At 34.5% G+C, this 22,204-nt stretch overlaps 1 protein-coding gene across 2 annotated transcripts in view; it reads right to left on the bottom strand.

Annotated features, from left to right (window-relative positions):
- Nucleotides 1–22,204, bottom strand: part of ADGRG6 (adhesion G protein-coupled receptor G6) — a gene marked incomplete at both ends in the record, with an annotated part of 141,243 nt that overhangs the window by 31,367 nt on the left and 87,672 nt on the right. For both annotated transcript variants that reach the window (XM_080700639.1, XM_080700640.1), the window contains 9 exons: nucleotides 1,957–2,097; nucleotides 3,916–4,087; nucleotides 5,219–5,429; nucleotides 6,134–6,198; nucleotides 7,206–7,317; nucleotides 9,616–9,758; nucleotides 13,627–13,689; nucleotides 14,425–14,477; nucleotides 16,886–16,971. In XM_080700639.1, the coding sequence (XP_080556765.1) occupies nucleotides 1,957–2,097; nucleotides 3,916–4,087; nucleotides 5,219–5,429; nucleotides 6,134–6,198; nucleotides 7,206–7,317; nucleotides 9,616–9,758; nucleotides 13,627–13,689; nucleotides 14,425–14,477; nucleotides 16,886–16,971 (1,046 nt within the window). The remainder of the gene's footprint in view (nucleotides 1–1,956; nucleotides 2,098–3,915; nucleotides 4,088–5,218; nucleotides 5,430–6,133; nucleotides 6,199–7,205; nucleotides 7,318–9,615; nucleotides 9,759–13,626; nucleotides 13,690–14,424; nucleotides 14,478–16,885; nucleotides 16,972–22,204) is intronic.

Here is a 22,204-nt window from a genome sequence, read left to right as displayed (position 1 = left end):
GTAGTGGCTGATGTCAGCCAATTAATATCTGAAACAATGAAAACCCATAAATAATATAGTATAAAAACCCTGAGAAACAATTAGATCATTTCCCTAGCTTGAAAACAGATGAACTTGTTTTCCTTTAGAGGAATATGAAGGAAATACGGTAAGAAAAATAAAAAGTAATTCATCTTCATATTCATGTCCACAGCCATATGCTTACTTATACCTAAACATAACTCTACAGATTCAAGTCCCATCCAGAATTTTCTTTTTCCTCTTAGATTCCATTGGGGCGATAAGGTGGCCAGAAAAATCAACCAGTGAATCTATGTTGCAAAATGATTTAGGCCAATAGGCTGTCTTTCCAGCAAGTTCGTTTCTCTCTCTCTCTCTCTCTCTCTCTCTCTCTCTCTCTCTCTCTCTCTCTCTCTCCCTCATTTTTCCTTTCCCTTGTGTCTCTTGTAAAACCTCCTGAATTTCTCTCCATACCACAGCTTATAAATCAGTTGTTTGGGAATAACTGTAACATTTCTTAAATTCCAAATAAAACTCAGCATTCAAAATAAAGCTTTTTATTAATTTCATATGGTGGTCACTATCAGGAAAGTTGGTTATTGGTTGGCAATCCCATATTTTTATATAAAGTACTCCTATCCTACCTTAGAGAAGTACCATAAACTTTGACTTTTTTCACTCTGCTGAAAATTTGTCTGAAAAACCTATAATATGCTTTCTGATTTAAAAAAGAACTGACTAGAAGATGCCGAATGAGAATCAAAAGTTACGTGGAGAAGAGCTAAAATAATACAACAATAGATTCTTACCACTGTGATTCATCCCAAACCATTCCTACAAGGTGAAACCCTTCCTCTGGAGGACCCCTTTCTTGCTAATCAGTCATTTTGTGACACATCCTGAATATTTTAATATTGTTAATAAAAGTTACACTGCTATAAGCCTCAAGTTACAATAAGTTAAACAAAAGGAGTTAAATATGTCAATTACTATAAAAGTTCTTTAGGGAAAATAATATATTTTATATAAAAACAAAGATTATGTTTATATCAATTGCAAATTTTTTATATAGCTGGTTCGTAAAATGTTTGCAGAGAAATTTACTTTAATTTGGAATTAATTACTATCACTGATTTCATTTATGATCCTCCTTTTCTTTACTTATAACTGACTTGCCCATTCCTCTATATACAATGTATAGGCTGGTTCTAGTAAAAACAGTTCTATTGGCCTTGAGACTTGTGATTTTCTCTTAGGTCACATTTTTTTATATATACTGGTATCTTGAATTAAATAAATAACTTTAGTTTTTGAGAAACGGCTCTGTAAAACTGCTATAGTTGGGATTGTCCTCATAAAGGCAATCAGAGGTCACCAGCATTTGCTGGCAGGGGACCTTCTAGTATCTAGAACTGATGCCAATAAAAATGATAATATGTGCTCAGCACAATGCCACCCTACTCTGCGGATGTGTGAAGGCCAAAGGTCACTTGAAATACTAATGGGAAAAATGATTAAAGCCAAGAATGCTGCTCATTATGTAAACAGTACTTCCTGTTGAATGGGGGGGTCCTTTCCTTTGCTGTACAGTTTTTTTTTTTAACTCTAAAGGCCTAAATGATTGGAGCATATAAATAGTTTAAAAAGAAATAATAATTAGTAACTTCTTCACTAACTCAATTTTGAATTATATCATCTTTTAGCTTTAATATTTTATTTGTTTTAAAAACTGGAGTAAGTGTAGTCTATTGATAAGCATATTATTATCCGAAATAAAATATTTAAATAGTTATAGTAAAATATTTATTTTTGAAAATATTATAGATGCTGTACATTTTATTTTTTAAAATATTATAGATAGCTATACATGCTGATATATTTCAAAGAATTCTGAACTTTCATTTTTAATTTTGAACAAAGATACTTTATTTGCAAAGTAATTTAAAGAAGGCTTACCTGGAAAAGTCCAGTTTTATTGAAGAAAGTAAATTGTGCTCTTCTAACTAATACAGAATCTTCTTGACTTAAGTTCTCAAGTAAGTTTGGAGGCAAAATTACAGAAGCCAATGAATCCACTTGTCCACTCTCAAAATCCATCTGCCACACACACATACATTGGTAGAAAGATCACAAGGACATAGTAAGGATAACTTCCTGCACATACTAAGCAAGACAGGCGAACAACTGTAAGTATTAAGTTAGCTAGGACCCCGCTGCCCTCGACTCTAGAGCAGTCCCCGCAATTCTGGCATCCAGCCCCTGTAGTCATCGCTGGAGATCTGTGAGGTTTGCATGTGTTCCAAAGGAGAAAAGGAGTGGATTCTAAGAAAGGCAAATGGAAACCTACAAAGCAGTTAATATTTTCAAGTATGAGAACAATTGGATTTAGTGGTATAAGATTAACCTTACAGAAAGTTGAGAGAGAGAGAGAGAGAGAAAGCAAGAGAGAGAGAGCAAGAGAGAGAGAAAAAGCAAGAGAGAGAGAGAGAGAGAGAGAGAGAGAGAGAGAGAGAGAGAGAGAGAGGGAGGGAGGAGAGAAAGTTGTTTGGTTGCAGAGACTGAATTAGAACAGCTAAAGTTTTATGAACATTCTTCAATATCATTTTTTTCTGAAACCATAGCTCAGGCCATAGAATACTTTCTGAGTTTTCATTTATTTATTTATTTATTTATTTATTTATTTATTTATTTATTTATTTATTTTTGGTGGAATCCAGAGGCCTTTCTACCTCCGGGCTATACTCCCAGACCTATTTTATATTTTATTTGGAAACAGGGTCTCACTAAGTAGCCGAGGCTGGCTTCGAACCTATGTGATCCTCCTGTCTCAGCTTCCCAAACTCAGGGATTCAAGTGTGCACCACCACGCCCAGCTGAGTTTTCACTTTTAAAATGTGAAAATAGAAATGCCCCAAAGACTCCGTAGTCTAAAGGAAAATAAAGGTCTTCCCTGCACCCTGGTTCCAACCTTTCTATTTTTAGTGTGGTTTATTTCTACAGCTAAAGAAATATTAGGCTCCACATAGCTACTCTCTCAGGTCAGGAACAGAGCTGTCTTCATTCTGTTTGCCCTGGTGGCTAGCATTGCCTGGACCATAGAAGGCACTTGAAAATTATTTGCTGAAGTGTGACTTCGCCAAGTCCAAGTGGCTCTCCATTAACCTGGCCCCAGCTCATAGGTCCCGCCTCACTGTTGCCTGCTGTTCCAGACTTCTACACTGTTGTTCCTCAAAGTGCCATCCTCAGCAGCATCAGTAATATTTGGAACCAGCTAAATCTGCAAATCTGTCCTGAAATTAGAAGTTTTAGAGGTAAGGTCCAGCAACTGTTTTCATTTGTTTGTTTGTTTGTTTGATTTTTGTGGTACTGGGGTTCCTGGAAACCCTTCTACCTCCGGGCTACATCCCCAGACCTATTTTTATATTTTTATTTGGAAACAGGGTCTCTTAAGCCAGAGCGGCTGGCTTCAAACCTGCGCAATCCTCCTGTCTCCGCCTCCCAAGTGCGGGGATTACAAGCGTGCGCCACCACGCCTGCCCCCAGCAACTGTTTTAACAAGTCCTTTAGGAGATTCTAATGCTGAGTTTAAGACAGGTCCCAAAGAGTGCTCTTTCTTCTCGTTGAACTAATCCTTAGCACCACTGCCCATACGATAGCCCTATCCATGCCTTAATATGTAGCTCCATAACAGCTCTTGAAGAAGGTAACCTCAATCATCCATGCTATAGAAGTGTACCTCCTCCATGCTTCCACAATACCTTAGGGATGCTTATGTAATTAAGTTTAGCCAATGTTCAGGCCCGTTTGCCACCTCTTAGACCAAGAGTTCTTTGAAATAGCAACTGTTAAAATGATTAGGAAGTTAATATATGTATAATTAATTAGTTAAAATTAAAGAGACCACATGCTCATTACCTGGAAATAGGATTCATTATTGCTTGGAAGACCAATGCTAAAATTTGAAATCGCATTGGTCCCTGGTGTCAGGGATGATACTCCAAGAGCCAAATTCCGTGTTGCAATATTCACATGGGGTGTGCTATTTAAATCTATCTTGAAGGCCAATTCATCAATTGTTTTTAAAGCTCTAAATAAATGACACAAATACCACTGGTTAAGCAACACAAATGTTTTAGGTACCTCTGCACATAAGAGTTTTACTGCATGACAAAATGTAAACCAAATAAAATTATCTTTATTTTTTTATCTTAATGCAAATATTCAAAAATATTCCAAAACTACAGTATCATTTAAAACAAAGAATAGTAAAAGATGCATCCTGAATAGAAATATCTGCTTTAAGGGAAATCAACAATGAAATCCTGACCAAAGTTTTTTTTTGTTGTTGTTGTCTTTGCTTACATAGAAAAAATCCTCCCTACCTAAAAACTTAGCAAGAATCAAAGGAAATGATACTGTAAAAGTATTTTGGGAACTTCAAAACATTAGAAAAGTATTTGTAATAATTATTATTATTATGCAGATAAGTTAGACAATACATTTAATGATTATAACTTTCATGAAAGAAATGTGGTCAAAAGAAAGGCAACAGAAAAATATATTAAATGAGGTAATTTGATACAAACTGAATTCTATAAAAATAAGTGCATTTGTACCTTCCCTCAGCACTTTCACTTTAGAACAGACTTGTCAGTATTTTTTAAATTTTTCTTTATTTTTCTACTCTGTTGCACAGATTCTGGTTTTAGGTAGTATTCTAATTATACCAGTGCTGTCTAATGTTTCTATGACTAAGATTCTCTAATTGCTAACTACTGACAAGTAATAGAATTTAAACCAACATAGAAATGTATGCTCAATATTAAAGTTTAATTGTAACATTAAAGAAGAAGTATTACAATCACATAGCTATGGTAGCCTAGTACAGTTTATAAGACCATGGACTTACAGTGATCAAGTTATACATAACCTTGGTTAACTAAATTCAGAATCTTGCAGATGAAAAATAATATACTGATTATGACTTTTGGGGAATCACTTATATTTCTGGCCATCTTACAACTCTAATCATTTTGTAAATTATGTCTCTTAGAAGAAAGAGAGAACTTTGAAGTTCACTTTGTAGTGACCTTGGGAATTATGGGTCCTATAAAAATGTGAATTATAAAGACTGGGAGCAAGCACTCCAGTGAGAAATTACATAACAACACATTTATCCAATAAATTTTACACTTCAGAAACAGAAGAAGATACTTACTCAGAAGAGGACTCAAGTAAGTCGCTATCTGAACTGCTTAAGATATTAGAAAATATGTTAATTAGAGTTGAGCCAAGCATTATATCAATGTTTTCTTCTTTATTCACAATTTTTTTGACCTGTTCAACAATGCTGGTAATATTGGCTGAGGTTAAATTCTGCAAATCAGTAGTTAAATTTAAAATCTGATTGGCAACTTCATTTACTTCCTCTGAAAAAAAAAAAGCAGAAAAATAACACCAAAATTTGCTTGTATGTTTGGAGCACATCCAGGAATCAAAAAAACATGGTGTGGGAGGGGGAGTGAATGGGGTGGGAACTGGGTAAGGGCTAATTGGGTGATGTGTCATGTGTGTCTCCACCATCTTGCATCCAATTAAGATGTATGAATACCATGCGCCAGTAAAAAAAATTTTTAAATGGTGTGATATTTCATTTCACAGTTGAAGCAGAAAAGTGGGGCTCCTGTGTGTATCTATTTATCATCATCTTCATTGGGGAAAATATGTCTTTGTAAAAAGACTAACTTCTATCTTTGATGAGACACATATAACTTGAACCAGTGTTAATATTTTGTTTCTCAGAGAAATTCTTCCAGAATTACTAAACAGGCTCATGTTTGCTGCTTGAAAATAATAAAAAAACTATAAAGCCTTTATATGAATAGCAATTGGCATACTAGTTTTCATCTTTTCTGGAATTTCCTTACTATCTTAAATCTCCTACAGAATGAATAAAACAGAAAGTTAAAATGAAAGAAAAAAGTATTTTCTACCTTAAGTGAAATAATCATTTGTCTAGCTTTTAATATTAAAATAGGAGCACATGCAGAATAATACACCAAAGAAGATGAAAGCTGTGGAGCATGGGAGCATTTCATTTTGGAAACTGAGGAGAAATTAATTATTCACTTACTTGAACAGTTGGATAGATCAAGGGGCCCCCAGTAGGCTAATGATGCATTGGAAAAGTCACGGTAACTATGAAATGAAAAAAAAGATATTTCACATTCTTGGCATACATAAAAAAGATAGCAATTGATATTATTAGTTAATAAGCTTAAAAATTTCTTTGGATGTTAGGTAGTTCCATTTGAAAACAGAACTGTAATATATTGAAATAAAACGCATAATAAAGCTCCTTATTGGGAAAAATATGCAGCCTACATCATAAAAACAAAACACGAGCCATATGCTATGTTCTAACCTAGGAAACATTGGTCATTACTGCTTTAAAATTTTTACAGCCAAAATCTGATTTTAATGACACATAAGTCTGAAAATTCTCATTTTATAGATGAAGAAATGTACTTCGATAAACCAGGGAATTTCCCAAGGTCTCTAGCCAGCAACAGGTAGGGCCACATTTTAAATTCCAGTCCATAAATCTCTAAAACCTTCTTTATTTCCTTTCAAGTGTCAAACACAGCAGCCCATGTAAAGTATTTACACTTAGTCAGTTTCCTTTTTTGAATTCTCTCCAAGAAAACTAAGTGAGCGTGGGCTGGAGGGTGAAGAACTAGATCTGACGTGAATCCCTATAGCTCTCTTGTCCCGAGGACTCTGGGACAATCTTCTATATCCTGACAGTCTATTAAGAGACTGCCTCAACCTGGATCTTGTCTTCATTGCCCCTTTATCACTTCTCTGTGTTTCAAATATTTAAGAAACCTTGGGGTTTCAGGTGCATGTTCCAAGGCTGGAAGACTGCTGGTTCCATAGATACGCACAAGCTGCAGCACTCTAGAGACACCCTCTGTTTTCCAAATTTCTAAATCTTTCTTTGGAAAGGGTTCAATTAGCATGTGGCTGGGAAGGAAATACACTTTCTGGGTAACCTACTTAATCTTATCTCTAGACCCCAGAAGTGCATGATTTAGGCATAGAAAGAAATCTGCCCTTCTTCCCCATCGACACAATGCAGGAGCACTGCTGTGCAGCAACCTATCGCTCCCTGGAAGGTAGATAAGAGCCAATGAAATGATTACCATATCCGTGAAACAGAAAAGCCAGGCTTGTCTGGGCAAGGATAGCTGTATTCAGATGGAGGAATGGCTGGCCAGTGAAAGCCTTTGGGGTCCTCCACAGGAGGACATATACCTATGAGAAGAACCAACATGAGAAATATTAGCCTACTCTTTGCTAAAGATGCATGATGAATACAAAATTATAATCCTGGTAAATAGCTATGTATTTCATGTAAGATATTAGTGTTTTATATTCAGAAGTTGTCAAAATTTAGAAGTTAGGAAGAATGAAAATTTAATATATTTTGGATACAAAAATTATTGCATCTTTAAAACCATCCAATAAAAAAACGCATGCTTATCTAAATGTATATAAGCATGTGACATATATTATCACTCATGTAACTCATCAGTAGATATTAGTAAAGTAAGTTTTGTTTTAAAATAAACTCTATAGAAAATTAAAATAAACCTTAAAAATTCAAAATGTAATTTGACCCTTGTTAAAAGGGGAAAGCCTATAAAATGGCAGCTCACTGAGTTATAAACATATTTTATAGAAAATAAATCTAATTTCTCTGATAGGATCTATTGTCCAAGGCACCTATAAGCCAACTCCACCTGTCTTACTCTTGCATTCTCTTTTTAAAAATTCCATCAAGAGTCATTCATTCATCCAACAAGTATTAAAATTCTGGGAAATATGTTGGGTTCTGAGGGAAAACACAAGTAAAGGTGTTAAAATATAAGATATTATGCTAGCAGAGAGAGAGTACTATTTTAAAAATATATATGAACATAAATATGCCCAATAAAATACTATGGTCTTCTAATGCATATAATGCTCTAGGTATCTGGGAAGCATGAAGTTAAGGCTCAAAGGTGGTGGTGTCGGAATGGACTGAAATAAGAATATTAGAATAATATATGCAGTCATGTTTATAGGAGCACACTTCACAATAGCCGAATTATGCAACCAACATTTGATGTTCATCAATATATAAAAAGATTACAAAATTATAGACTATACACACAATGGAATTCTATTCAATAATGAAGAATAAATAAATATAATGTCATTTGGAGGAAAGTAGATGGACCTAGAGAACATTATTCAGTGAGATTAGCCAGTCACAGAAAATGAAAGGTCATATGTTTTCTCTCATATGCAGAAGCTAATCAGAAGAAACTAGTACACAAGAGGGACTTCAGATAATGGAGAAAAAAAACTCCAGTGGAGCCAGGGAAGTGGTCTAGGGGATGCAGGGTGGAGGGGAAGAATCTATGAAAGATTCAGTGTCATTGGCCGTATGTGCATATGTGGGAATACCAATGCCAATCTCAATCCCCTGTGTGGAGAAACTGGGTTATCTGTGGAAATGCCCACCCAGTGCTGTGTGCATGTGTGTCAGCATCACTATGAGCTGCATAATGATCTGAGACTATCATGCACCAATAAAAATAGTTTAAAAACTATTTATGGCCAGGCATGGTGGCGCACACTTGTAATCCCCATGCTTGGGAGGCTGAGACAGGAGGATTGCACAGGTTTGAATCCAGCCTCAGCTACTTAGTGGGGCTCTCAGCAACTTAGTGAGACCCTGTTTCCAAATAAAATATAAAAAGAAAACAGTTCTGGGAGTATAGCTCAGAGGTAGAAAGACTCTGGGTTCCACCCCTAGTACCACAAAAAAAAAAAAAGAAAAAAAGTCTTTATAGAAGATGGGGATTTGAAGCTATCTTTAAAAATATGTAGGTGATAGTTGAGTGGTCAGTGTGAGTAGAGAAATAAGTGTACAAAGACAGAGTAGCTGGACAAGAGCATGACATGGGAAAAGCCAGCAGTATCACATGTGTGGTGGGAGCTTAGAATGTAAATGGTGTGTAGGTGAGAACTGATTCTAGGTCCAAGATAGCTCCCAGATTTCTGGCCTATTCTTGGAAAGACAATGGTGTCATTTATGGAGATGGAGATTATAAAAGAAATAAGTGTTTTAAAAAAATAAGAAATTTCCTTCTATGAGATTCATCCAATGCGAGGTCCCATAAGCTTACACACATACGCCTCTGAATCCCTATAATAAACTTACATATATACTCTTCTTTATCCCTACAGTTAAAGCCAATGATGGTCTAGGTCAATCAAGGTTGTTCTGGCATTTTCCTCATATTCCTAGTATTTTCACAATTTGTCTCTAAGACAATTATTCTCATCGGCCACCTTATTTCTTAGAGTCGTAGGTACTGAGCTGATTTTCTTCTTTTCTTTTTTGCTATGTTACCCATTTGTTATAGTCATCAACACAACACATTTCATCATCAGAAGATATTTTTACATACACAAATAACACATATAGGAGAATATTTCTGTTCTTTTAATTATACTGCAACTTACAGTTACAGAAAATTATAATGAATTGAAGTCACTTACCCAGTTGCCTCACGTTCACTGTATACAGCCTCAAACTCTCATCCAGCGACTCATTATTTTTTAAAAGCTTCTGCTGAATGGCTCTTCCTTCTAAGTTGGCATTATTAGTAGCATTGTAAACTAAAAGGGCCCAAATCATCATCCTAGGGAAACAATTTAAGATAAAATTATTGTTGTTGACTGGTGGGTTTCAGATAAATTTCACATAAAATTATGGGGTTGTTGACTGTTGAGTTATTTTTTGGTGGGAAGAACAGGGAACCTGGATATAGAAGGATGATGAAAAAGTGCTGAGACTGAAAAGATTAGCCAAGGCGTGCTGATACTTTCTCTGCTGATGCTGCATTTATAAATTAAAAATAGTTCAAGCTGGGTACAGTGGTACAGTCAGTAATCCCCGTATTTGGGAGGCTGAGACAAGAGGATCATAGACAAGTTCAAGGCCAGCCTCAACAACTTAAGAGAGAACTTGTTTCAAAATAAAAATAAAAAAGGCTGTGGGTGTAGCTCAGAAGTAGAATGCCCCTGGGTTCAGTCTCCAGTACAAAAATAAATCAATATGAATAGATGTTATAAGATAATGTACATATAATATTATCGTATCATCCCATTTTGAAGAAAGATTTAATATAAATAATATTTAAAGTGCATTTATTATAATAATTTATAATATAAATATAATAAAGGGCTATGCTGTGGTTAAATCGATATTGTTTTGCTGACAAAAAATAACGATTTTAAAGAAAAATTAGAAATTTTGATTGGAAAATTAAATTTCCCATCTCCATAAAGCATTTGTAAGTAATTTGTACAGTGAAAATATACAAAATAAATACCTAAGAGATGTACTATGAATGGTCAGTATATTACTGGTGATAATTTTAGAGTATCTACTCTTGAACATTTTTAAACAGAAAATATCTCCAATGGTGATCAAAGAGATAGACCCTAAATGCCTTGTCAAAACTTTTTGGTTTCACAGTTTAAAATAAGTTTTTCTTCAGCTATAGTCAATAGCAGACATCAAAACTATTAATTCAACATTGAGATAAAATTAATTTACATTATATGTGAAAGCTCTGGGTTTAAAAAAAAACTTTCATCTTACTCATAGTCAAAGAAGAAATGAATATGAAAAAGGTATTATATTATCAAGCAGTAAATGTCCCTATGCCACAAAAGAACAGCAACACGGTTATTAAAGTAACTGTGCAGTACTCAGTGGAGAGATAGATGGCATATTTTATTTATGTGATTCCATGAATACAAATAAAAACTAGAGTATTCATGTATTGGTTGTGCTATAATAAGAAATAAGTTAAATATTTGCTATTGAGTTTAGGTGAAATTAGTAGCCCTTTCTCCCTGCCATCTGGGCTCATCCCAAAGACCAAGTGTAGTGCTGTTGTCATGACTCACTCTGCAAAGCTGTTTGCCTCTGAAATGACCTACTTCTATGAGATGAACACGCACATAAAAGCCATATTTCAGGACAAGGCAAACATAGCTGGGAATAGAATGGTGAAGGGCTACACCTTCATACTTTCTGAAAGGACCTATGAAAACAGATCCCCTGATTAGATTAGTGTTTGAAGATAAGCTTTGCCTCAGGTTACTGAGAACTTGCATTTGGAAATGCGACATTTGACTTCTCCTGAATACAGAGAATATCTTTGGCACTACGTATTGTGGTATTGTGGATGGTCTTGAATACCCAAACTCAGCCACTCGAGAATGCCCGTGTATTTTCACAGGTCCTATCTGGGTTGCTTTCCTCTCTCATCTTGAAAACTGAAACTGTTTTATGGTTCTCCACAGTCAAGTTCTATCTATTGTTACCAACAGCCATTCTTTATTTGAATAAACCAATCTCTGTGGCTTTGGTTTCCTGCCTGTCTAGGTGATAGTATACGATACAGCATTATCTAAAGCTATAATGACACGATCAAATTGAAAGAAAAAGTTTGGGAAAAATTATGTGTGTATAACTTGTACACTGCTATTTAGAGAAAAACTATGAGATATTATTAAGCCTTATTAGTGAGCATACCATCAGACAATATGGAAAGAGATGAGGGAGGCTATAAGAATCATTAAAGCAATGTCCAGAATTCAAACAAAAGAAAACAGGTAGATTTTTTCCACAGATTCTCGTAATTCATTCTTTCTATAGTTTTCTGTGAAATTATTCATTATTTTGACAGACCAGGAAACAGATTCTATGTCAACTGTCTTTCAAGTAAGAGTTTCTGGGGTCTGGACATATTAATGATGGCTAGTTTAAAAATGATCAGGCAGTAGAAGACCCACAGTAAGTAATCAAAAAGGGAATACTGACTTTCTTTTCCACTTACTAGAAAAAGGACTGAGGAGAGGGATGCAGTCTGCTGTTGGCCCATTATTTATGTATTTATTTATTTATTTTGTGGTACTGAGGATGGAACCCAGGGGCCTTTTATCTCTGGGAAACACCCCCAACCTATTTTATATTTTTATTTGAAAACGGTCTCACTAAGTTGCTGAGAGTCTCACTAAGTAGTTGAGGCTGGCTTTGAACCTGCGTGATCCTCCTGTTTCAGCCTCCCAAGTACTGGGATTACAAGTGTGCACCACCACACCTGGCTGTTGGCCCATTATTGAAGGCTCAATGTCATCTAGTAGGAAGGATTAGAAAAGAGGTCATTTGGCTAAGTAGAGGAGGAGCCCGATCATGTACAATACTGAAATATACTAATCTGTTTTCAGATCACAAAGGGAAAGGCATAATGTCAGAAAATAAGAACAACTTTCCCCAATCAGATGGCTCAATCCAGTCTATTGAACATATAAAAAATAAGTTTAATACAATCTTAAAACATATATATATATATATATATATATATATATATATATATAATTTTTGGGTGGTACTGGGGTTCCTGGAAGCCCTTCTACCTCCGGGCTACACTCCCAGACCTATTTTTATATTTTTATTTGGAAACAGGGTCTCTTAAGCCAGCACGGCTGGCTTCGAACCTGCGCGATCCTCCTGTTTCCACCTCCCAAGCATGGGGATTACAAGTATGAGCCACCACGCCCGGCAAATATTTATTTTTTAAAAAAAATAGCTAAGCAGAAAAAGAAGATGAAATCTCTCTGGTCAACTCTCAGGTAAAATTCTAGTTTTATCTTCTCATGGTAAGAATATATTAACTGAAAAGAAGCAAAGTCTATTATTATGGTTGTATATACACAACATCAATTTAGTGGTTGAAATCTATCAAAACTTATGAGAACTTTTGCTTCTCAGCTAATTTTTAAAACATCCTAGAAGATGCAATATACTTCCTGACTACAATCAATTTTTTTTCATGTAAGAGTTTAGGTTGTTTTTCATATAAGTCTAAAGAGCTGGCCTTTTATGTCAATTATTATCAATGTGACACATATTCATTGAATTACTTGTGTGGTTAAGTCATGATCCTGATATAAATTAAAAAATAGAGAGTTCATAAAACTCATTGATGGCTTTAAATACCAAGAATATTTTGACATGTATCAACCATATTTTTAGATGCTATCATATATAATAAGCACTCTTATTAAAGCTTTTGCGTTTGTGGGTGGCTTTAGGTTTGGAACCCAGGACCCTGAACATACTATGTAAGTGCTTCTACCACTGAGGTGCACCTCCAGTTCTAAAGCTCTTTTCTTTGAATGTCCCTTATAAGTTGCAAATAAGAGGTAATGGGTTATCATAAATAAACTGAAAATACTAAAAATAACAATTCAGCCATGTTAAGTGCTCTAATTCTGAATTATTTTTCATCAGACTTACATTTCTATCCCAGTCTGTCCTATTATAGTTTTAAATTTAAAAAATGGCATGCATTAATGCTGCAGAAATAATTTAAATGTGCTGAGGGGTTATAATTTTTCTCCTATCTCATTGTTTTCATTTCTCAGTGAGATCGTCACAGCAGCAGGCAGGAGGAAGAGCATCACACTTCTGGAAGTCTTTGCCAGTGTTACCTTTCGTCATTCTCAACGCTCCTCTTGACTTTCAGCTTCTCCTCTCCGGTGCTCAGGTGGAAACTATCAACACAAACACATACACTCAGATCTACCTCATACACGGCCTCACCAATGATAAAATTGGGGGAGGAGGAAAGAGCCAGAATGGATACTCTAAGCCAATGTGTGTCCTGAGGTTCTGAATCCTTCCATTAAGTTGCAATCATGTGCTCTTGCTCTATTCTTTGAAGATTCACAATGTATGTTAGAGGACAAGGCACTGGAGGTGTTCTGAAAAGGAACCTGTTTCAGTTGGCTGAATAATGTACTTCCTGAACTGAAGGGACAACTGACCACTTTTCTGTGCCATTATATCTTAGGCTCAAGGAATATATATCTAAGGGTCAAAATATACTTTAGGAAAGTATTTCCCATACAAAGCTGTGAAAAGAAGGCCCAGAGGAAAATTTGTAGGCAATAGTTTCTTGGAATTTAGAAATATATTTAAATAAGAAAATAAAGAAAGGTCACTTTGAAAAACTAGGTTACAATCAGACTGTACATGTCTTGTCTTATATTTAAAAAGTAGTCTTCAAACAGGGATGCCTGCAACCCAGGGGTGCGTTAGGATGATGCACTGGGAATGGACCAAACTTCTGCTTATACTCAATCATCCTTTAATTTCTGATATGCTAGGATACATGCTGACTCAGTTACATGCATATACACAGAGTTTATTTTAGATACAGTTAAGAGGGAGAGGGAAGTACTAAGCACTACATTTTATTCCTCAAATAAATTTTTTCTATCATTTACCTGATATTGACCACAAAAACAGTGTAATTCCAATTCTGGAAGGTTGAATTAAGCTGAAAAACACAATGGAAAAGGTTGAATTTTGGTAAAACTTTAAAAAATGATCATGGTTCTTCCCTCCCCCTCCTTTCAGAATAAGTTATTATTGGAAAAAGACCTAGAAAAATTCTAGAGAGCTGGAAGACTGAAATTAATGGTACCCTATAATAGATCACTGTTTGCAAGAACTCGATAAATGTTATTTCTCTCAGTACTCACTGGGAGCCAAGTCTGTTTGGACACACTCTCATTTCCTCTCCAGTTCACATTATAAAAAGAAGATTACTATAATAAACACCTTCTTTTTCTTCACTTAATAAACACTAAGATGAAACAGAACATGTTTTCTAGTAATGAAAACTAAATAAAAAGTAAGTTCAGCATAACCATGTTCAGTTACTTACTTAAAAGTCTTTATGGGCCTTAGTATCAGATTTTCTTAAAGAACCAAAGGACTCCACTCAATATAAGCACGGAGCTTCTAAAACATAGTGTCAAAGAATTATTCATTGATATGAGATTTTCCCTTTTATTTAACACCTCCCAAGGGGTTTTTAGGTCTTGATTCATATACACATTTAATCTTCTTTGTAAGCATTTCTAAAGTTGAATTAAATTTTATGAAATTCTGGTATCATGTGTTAAATCATTTTTCATTAGAAATATTAATACAGGTAAAATATCCCTTATCAAAAATGCTTGGGACCAGAAGTACTTCAGAATTCAGATTTTGCTCTGTTTAGGAATATTTTTAGACTTTAACTGGTCGAGAATTTCTAATCTGAAAATCAAAAACAAGCATTTTAAATTTGGAATTTTCAGATATGACATATTCAACCTGTGATATGAGTCAGGGACAGGACTTCTGAATTCTGTTGTCAAGTATCTGCTTGGCAGTGGGCATCTTAAACAAAGCGTCCAGTAACATAGAGCTTAGATAAGAATGGTGCTATACTGAAAATCATGCTTCAAGAAGTAAACACAAATGTAAAATTACACTGTGTCTGGCACAAACTTTCTAGTTAATGTCGATTTTCAAGATTAATAACATTACTAGTGGCTTGAGAATGAAAATAAATAATTTTATATATTGAAATCATTCTGCGTTTAAACAAAAAATAAAGAATAATTCTGGAAAGAAAAGAGATGTAAGAATATAGATTTTTGTAGAGCTTGCTTTCCATTTAGAAATGAAACACAACTCATAATGTTGAATTTGTTATGTTAATTCATTGTTTCAAAAATAGCCCTTTCTTTAACTTTTATTAAAGAATTTCTCTTTTCCCACTAACTTGATAATAGAATTGTTAATAATATATTATTTTCTATGGTCAGCTTGTTTTAAGGAATATTGTCCTTAAAATTAAGACTATGCTTTTTTCTGTATGTATGTATATATATATATATATATATATATATATATATATATATATATATATACACACACACACATATACATACACACACATTTATTATTTATTTATTTATTTATTTATTGCCACTAACTCACAATGTATGGAGTAAACTATCTTTTGCTACCAATAACATATTTATCAGACACATATTGTGCAAGAAAACCCACTTTTTTACTTGAGAATGTATACCCTATTTATACAAGCTAAAATTTTAACTGTATTAGCATAATATAAAAAAGAAGTACAAAGTCTTACAGAATAGAAACCCAAGAAAAACAAAATTTCTGAAACTGGTATAGAAAATCAGAAAAAAATTCACAGGTTACAAAAAATAAAGTGAAACGTTCTTTTCCATTAAAAGATCAAAATTTCCATCAATAGAATATTGGTTAACTAAATTTACAACTTCAATGTTTGTCGACAGAAGGCTTGTTAAATAAATGAATAAAAAAATCATACAATGAAATACTATGCAGTGTTTAAAATAAGATAAAATTCTCCTGTACTAATATTGCAAGTCTGGCAACAACTTAAACGAGTACAGTGTAGAATGGTATGTAAGACATTAATATAAAAAGAAAGGAAAATAAAAATCTATAGCATTATTTTCTTCTATGTGCATAAATAGGTCTAGATAATCCCCTCAAATCCAACAGTCATTTCCAGGTAGATAAGAAGCAAAGAGAAACTGAAAGCTTTTATGATGTCCTTTTATATGTTTCAATTCTTAAAGACCTAGCTGAAAATGTATAAATCTAATAGTAAGTAAACTTACCTCCCCAAATCTGTTCTCCATTTATGTCTTATTTTTATTAAAGACATTGCCACTTAGGCTCAGTTTCATATCCTTGATGAAAAGGCATATCTCTGTACATAAGCATACCTTGATTTTTGTATACCTATTATCTGTGTTTTAGTATGATTTTGGGGTTTGGTTATGTGTAATCTTTTCCAGATTTCCAGAAAATAAAGGCTTAAAAAAAAAAGAAATTTTCCATGTCACTTACCCATTCTGCCACCTTGCTCTGTACTTTGACCTCCGGGAGAGGAAGGATGTTTTGAATCACTATGGATATTCTATACATAATTCCATCTGCCCATTAGAAATAGAGTTAAGCCATTAATTCAGTATTATAGTCATATCAAACTATAAGTTTATAATAATATCATTTCATACAAGTTAAAAGAAACATCTACAATAGGCACAGAAAATTTCTGAAATATTTTGATGCTAAACTTAATGACACTTGCCAGGTTTTAGAAGTAGGTGTGGTTTTACTCTCACAGAATATCTATTGCCCCTAAGTTATCTTTTGCATATGACCTTTCCAACATTTGTATGCTTTTTTGGTTTTTTAAATTCTATACATTTCTAATATTGACTATAAAATAAAGTAGTATTTTTTACATGTACTATTTTTTTCTTATTGTAAGAAGTTATATATTACATATTGTAAAGAGTAATAAAGGCCCTCTGATGTGAAAAGTTGAGTGAGATGATGGGCTAGTGTTAACAGGAACACCAGGCACACGCATATGTACCACCATGAGCCCTCCTCCCTTACCTCACCCCAAGGAAACAATGGGTTGGATTTAGTCAGGTTGTTCTAGAATTTCTTAAATATGGTTATCCATACCAAAGTAGAGAGAGAAAAAGAAAGTATTTTCAGGGAGAATTTTAGTTGGATTAACTTGCTTTAAAAAAGAAAACAGTATTGGTAAGAGAATTTTTTAAAGGGAGGGGAAATCTTTGAAGTAGTCTGATGTTTTCCATAAAAATTGAATTTACAAGCAGTGGTTTGCCAAATCTCTATTGCTGTGTGCTACCTGGCACAAGGGCATTTAGTCTAAAGTAGCTTTCTGAAAAAAAATCCTTTTTGAAATATGGTGAGTTATAAAGAGAAGAAAAACTGGGTATCATTGTCAATCATCTGTTTTCATTCTTTTTTGTAAGTAAAATATGCATGCAAATATACAATTAAAACAATGTTGAGGAATATATTTAATGAAAATTATGGGAAGGTGGTAGGAAAAAATACAAAAGTATGACTCTGGGAACTCCCAAATGTATGAACATTTATATTCTAGTCCTACCACTGAAGGAATGTCTTTCCAGGGACAGAGTCAGCTTCCTGCTAAATAATAGGCTTCCCTACCCCTGAAAATTATGGTGTAAACATACAAAGCTGGTATAAGTCCAAGGACAGGTGTGTTTAAGACTAGCTTATTTCAAGTTCTAAAAATCTTCAGGTATTCTAGTAATCCTACTTGGATACTCTTTTAAAACATGTTATGAGTAAAAATACATAAAGGAACATTAAAATAAATTATAGAAATTAAGACAAAATATTTGGTTCTGTAGACATAATCCTATCAAATCATGGAAATGTTGAATAAGAGGAAATTCAAGTTGTAGAGGGTCAAAGACCCTAGGGATTTTCATAATCCTAGGAACATGCTGTAACTACTCACAGATGCTGAGGATATATAAAAAGATACCACTAGATGGGGCCCTAAAGCATACTTTTTGTTATTAAGAATAGTAGTCATTCCTTCTTAGGACAAAATACTAAAAAATCAGTATTTTCAACCACTGAGACTTCTGCTATTTCTTGAAAGTACCCAAATATTTTAGGCAGCTTCTTTAAGTCTTTAAAGTAGCTCCATTTTTCAATCAATTGTTTTTTATAAACGAGAGAGCTATCCAAGATCAAAGAATATTTGTTCTAGAGTCACATTGTTTATAGCCAATAAAATATGTTAATATCCTCAACAATCTAGAATTTGACATTACAGATTCTTTTATGCCATGGGAAATTATCAATAAGTTCCTCTTCAGAAACTTCAGACTCGCATATTTTATAAACTTGGCTAAAAAATACTCAGCAAAGCCTACGTGCTATTTATTGAAACTGTTTGGATAGTGTAGTCAGCAAGTAATGATGGGCTATGTCCCAGGAGAAACAGAGGAGAAGGTAACATAGCCAATGAAGAGGTGGTGAGGACAGCTTGGGGCTACGGCAAATGAGCCTGCTTAAACTTTGCCACTGGAAGAAATGTAGTTAAGACACATGGATGCCAGCTTCACCATGTTATCATCACACTCAAGTCCTGGTCTTCTCCCATCAATGTGGCAACTTGTGGGGTGGATCAATATAAAAGCAATTTGCAAATTTCATGTGTTCCAGACCCCAAACGATGTCTATACCATCCTAATAGTGACAGGCCAGAAAAACTCCTGACACATATTTCTCGAGAAAACAGTATTTATAAGAGTATATCCACTTTCCAATTAGATAACTCTTTAGTTATAGCATAGAACTTCAAAGTAGAACTCACTAGTTGCCACTACAGATCCAGGTATCAAAACAGTATTCCTCTTTGTAGGTCTCTCTCCAATTAAATTTTTTTGAGGTTTCTTAATACTCTCAGAGTTTCTTGGAAGAAACAAAACTGGCACTACTTTACCTACTCTATTTTCAAGGGTGTAAAGTACAGGTTTGAAGTTATGGGTTCGAAAACATATATTTGGAAAGATAGATATTAAAATCCAAACCAAAAGTTACTTTAGATTTGAGACTATGTCTTTGAATTGGTAATGAGGTGATTATTACATGACAGTGGTGTTGACCATATGACCAACTTCCTGTAGAGGCTAAATACACAATTTCTTTAAAGTCTCGGGCATATAAAACTAGAGTGATCGTTGGATCCATACAAATGTGTTGTGAGTGAATTTGTTATTTGAATAGCTAACCATACGGGAGAAACTGGAAGGAACTCTGCAACTGCAACTTGTCCTTGTGGTCCAGATTTTCAGAACAGCTATAGAGACTAATAAAGTTAATTCCTTACTTAGGTTGCTTGTGTCTACCTCAAAAAAAGATTACTATTCAGTAGCACAAGAATGTTGTTTCAAGCATAGAAGATATAATTTGGAAAGGAAATAACAGTCAGCCCAGGAGCTTTCTTGGGAATATAATTGAAAAGGCAGAAAGCTTCATTATTTGTGGGGATAACTAGATTATCCATGCTATCTTGAAATGTCTCTTTGTAAAAAAAAAAAAAAAAGAAAGAAAGAAAGAAAGAAAGAAAGAAAGAAAGAAAAAAGAAAAGTAGCTAAAAAGCTGATTTTATTAATCTAATCTGAGGTATCATATAAAAAGTGCTACTGAAAATAGCAAAAATAGCTTTGCACAGAAAAATAAGAAAACTTCACAAAAGTCAGGGAAATACATTTTTATTGCTAAACTAAACACATGTATCTGATTGTCAAACAATTTCCGTCCCTCTCCTCTGTCTAAAATGGCAGATTGTTATTGATGAACTGAGTAAAACTCTGATAGTCTGGAGTTGAAAGGACTGGATAAGGTAGATAACAGATATGACAGATGGATCTGTCTTACAGTGAACAAAATTGAATTTTCTAATATATCAGATCATAAGCCTGAGAATGTTTACTATACCAGTTTCCCAAAGAATAAGAAATTGTTGATAATATGTGAACAATCTTAGATAGCACAGGATATGACATTAAAAGTCATTTATTCACAAGGAAAAGAAAGTAATTCTTTTCAACAATTTTGTTTGATTATATCAAAGAAAAAAATCTTACTTGAGCGTCACTTGTCTCTATTCCTTTGCTATTCTTCCTTTTGAAAAATTAGGCTTAGGCTCTAAGATGTGAGAAGCCACAGAATATAGAAAGTTCAGAAATATTGTTTATAATACATTCGTTTTCACTTTTGTTTTTTACCACAAATAGCTATGGTCTCTTTTGGCAATAATGAAATTTCTTTTCCTATATAAATATATAAATATTTAAGCAAAAGAGCAAGCCAACTTAATAAAAATCCATATTAAGTAAATAAAATAGGTGGTTCAAGGACAGGGTAAGAATTAAGATGGTACACAAATCTGAGCCCACAATTTTGTGACTATTTCCTCCACCTGACTTTTGAATATTTTTATATTCTAAGATCATCGTTTGATCAGGAATCATCTTCTCACTCATGTGGTCAAGATAAACCCTTTAAACTGACTCCAACATTTGCTCGCTTTGTTGAGACTCCAGTGGAGGTTATGACGCAGAGAGAGATGGCCTGAACAAGACTCTCTTCACGAATGTCACAAGTGACAAAACTGAGTGAATGCAGCCACGCTGCACCAAGCCGAGGACGCAGAAGCACCATCGAAATGTTCTTGGGCAGTAGAGGATGTGCCAGTCCTGGAGGGAGAATGCCACAGAGGCTCTTTGTATGTTCATACAAAGACCGAAATACTTGGTTAGAATTATAATATTCCCATCTGCTGGCGGGAGTCCATGAGAAATATGCACTGGAAATTTCAGCTGCCGCTGCTTTCTTGGGGGGTGGCTGGAATTTTTGCTCCATCATAAATCTCCTTGGTACAACTAGCAGAATAACTATAAACACTTCCCTGAATCGATGTCTTTATAGGCCTAATGAAATTTATATCTTGCTTGTAAAATATTCCATACTTCCAATTTAAATGTCCTTCCAGAGGAAGTTGATATAACCTCTGAAGCCAAAAGAAAAAAGAAATAAACCATGTTTCTTTTCTCTGGGTTTTGGGATCCTTGTGATATATTTCAGATGTCTTGGCCTCACAAGCTAAAGAATAGGGCTTTAGAAAAGTCCCTTTTCCTAATATCTCATATATGAGACTAACACTTTGATTGGAATTTCCCTTTATCTAAAACCAAATTCACAACTCTGAATTGCCAAAAGGCAACGTATGTAGTCCATAGGAGTAGCAGATAATATAACTCATTTGGCTTTTCCTCTGTTCCCTTCCTACTTTACATAATTAACATATTTGCAAATTATAATATTGATAGAAAAATATATATGAAAAAATGGTAAAAATAGAAGTTATTTTAATTTTGTCATAAAAAACAGATTGGGACTGGGGGTAGCTCATTGGTAGAGTATTTTCCTAGCGTGTGTAATGCTCTGGGTTCTTTCCCAAGCATACCCCCCGCAAAAGTATGATTTACTTGCTTTCAGTTGCTATATAATCACTTTTTTTTTTTTTTTTGCGGTACTGGGGATAGAGCCCAGGGACATTCTACCTCCGAGCTGTACACCCAGCCCTATATTTTATTCTTTATTTTGAAACAGGGTCTCACTGAGTTGCAAAGACCCTCACTAAGTAACAGAGGCTGCTGGGTGTGGTGGCCCACGTTTGTAATCCCTGCGCTTGGGAGGCAAAGACAGGAGGATCACACAGGTTCAAAGCCAGCCTCATTGGCTTAGGAGACCCTGTTTCCAAATAAAAATATAAAATAGGTCTGGGAGTGTAGT

The sequence above is a fragment of the Muscardinus avellanarius genome (assembly GCF_963383645.1).
Source record: "Muscardinus avellanarius genome assembly, chromosome: 8".
Taxonomy (NCBI): Eukaryota; Metazoa; Chordata; class Mammalia; order Rodentia; family Gliridae; genus Muscardinus; species Muscardinus avellanarius.
Note: the sequence above shows the minus strand (reverse complement) of the source record. Positions and strands in the feature narration are given on the sequence as shown.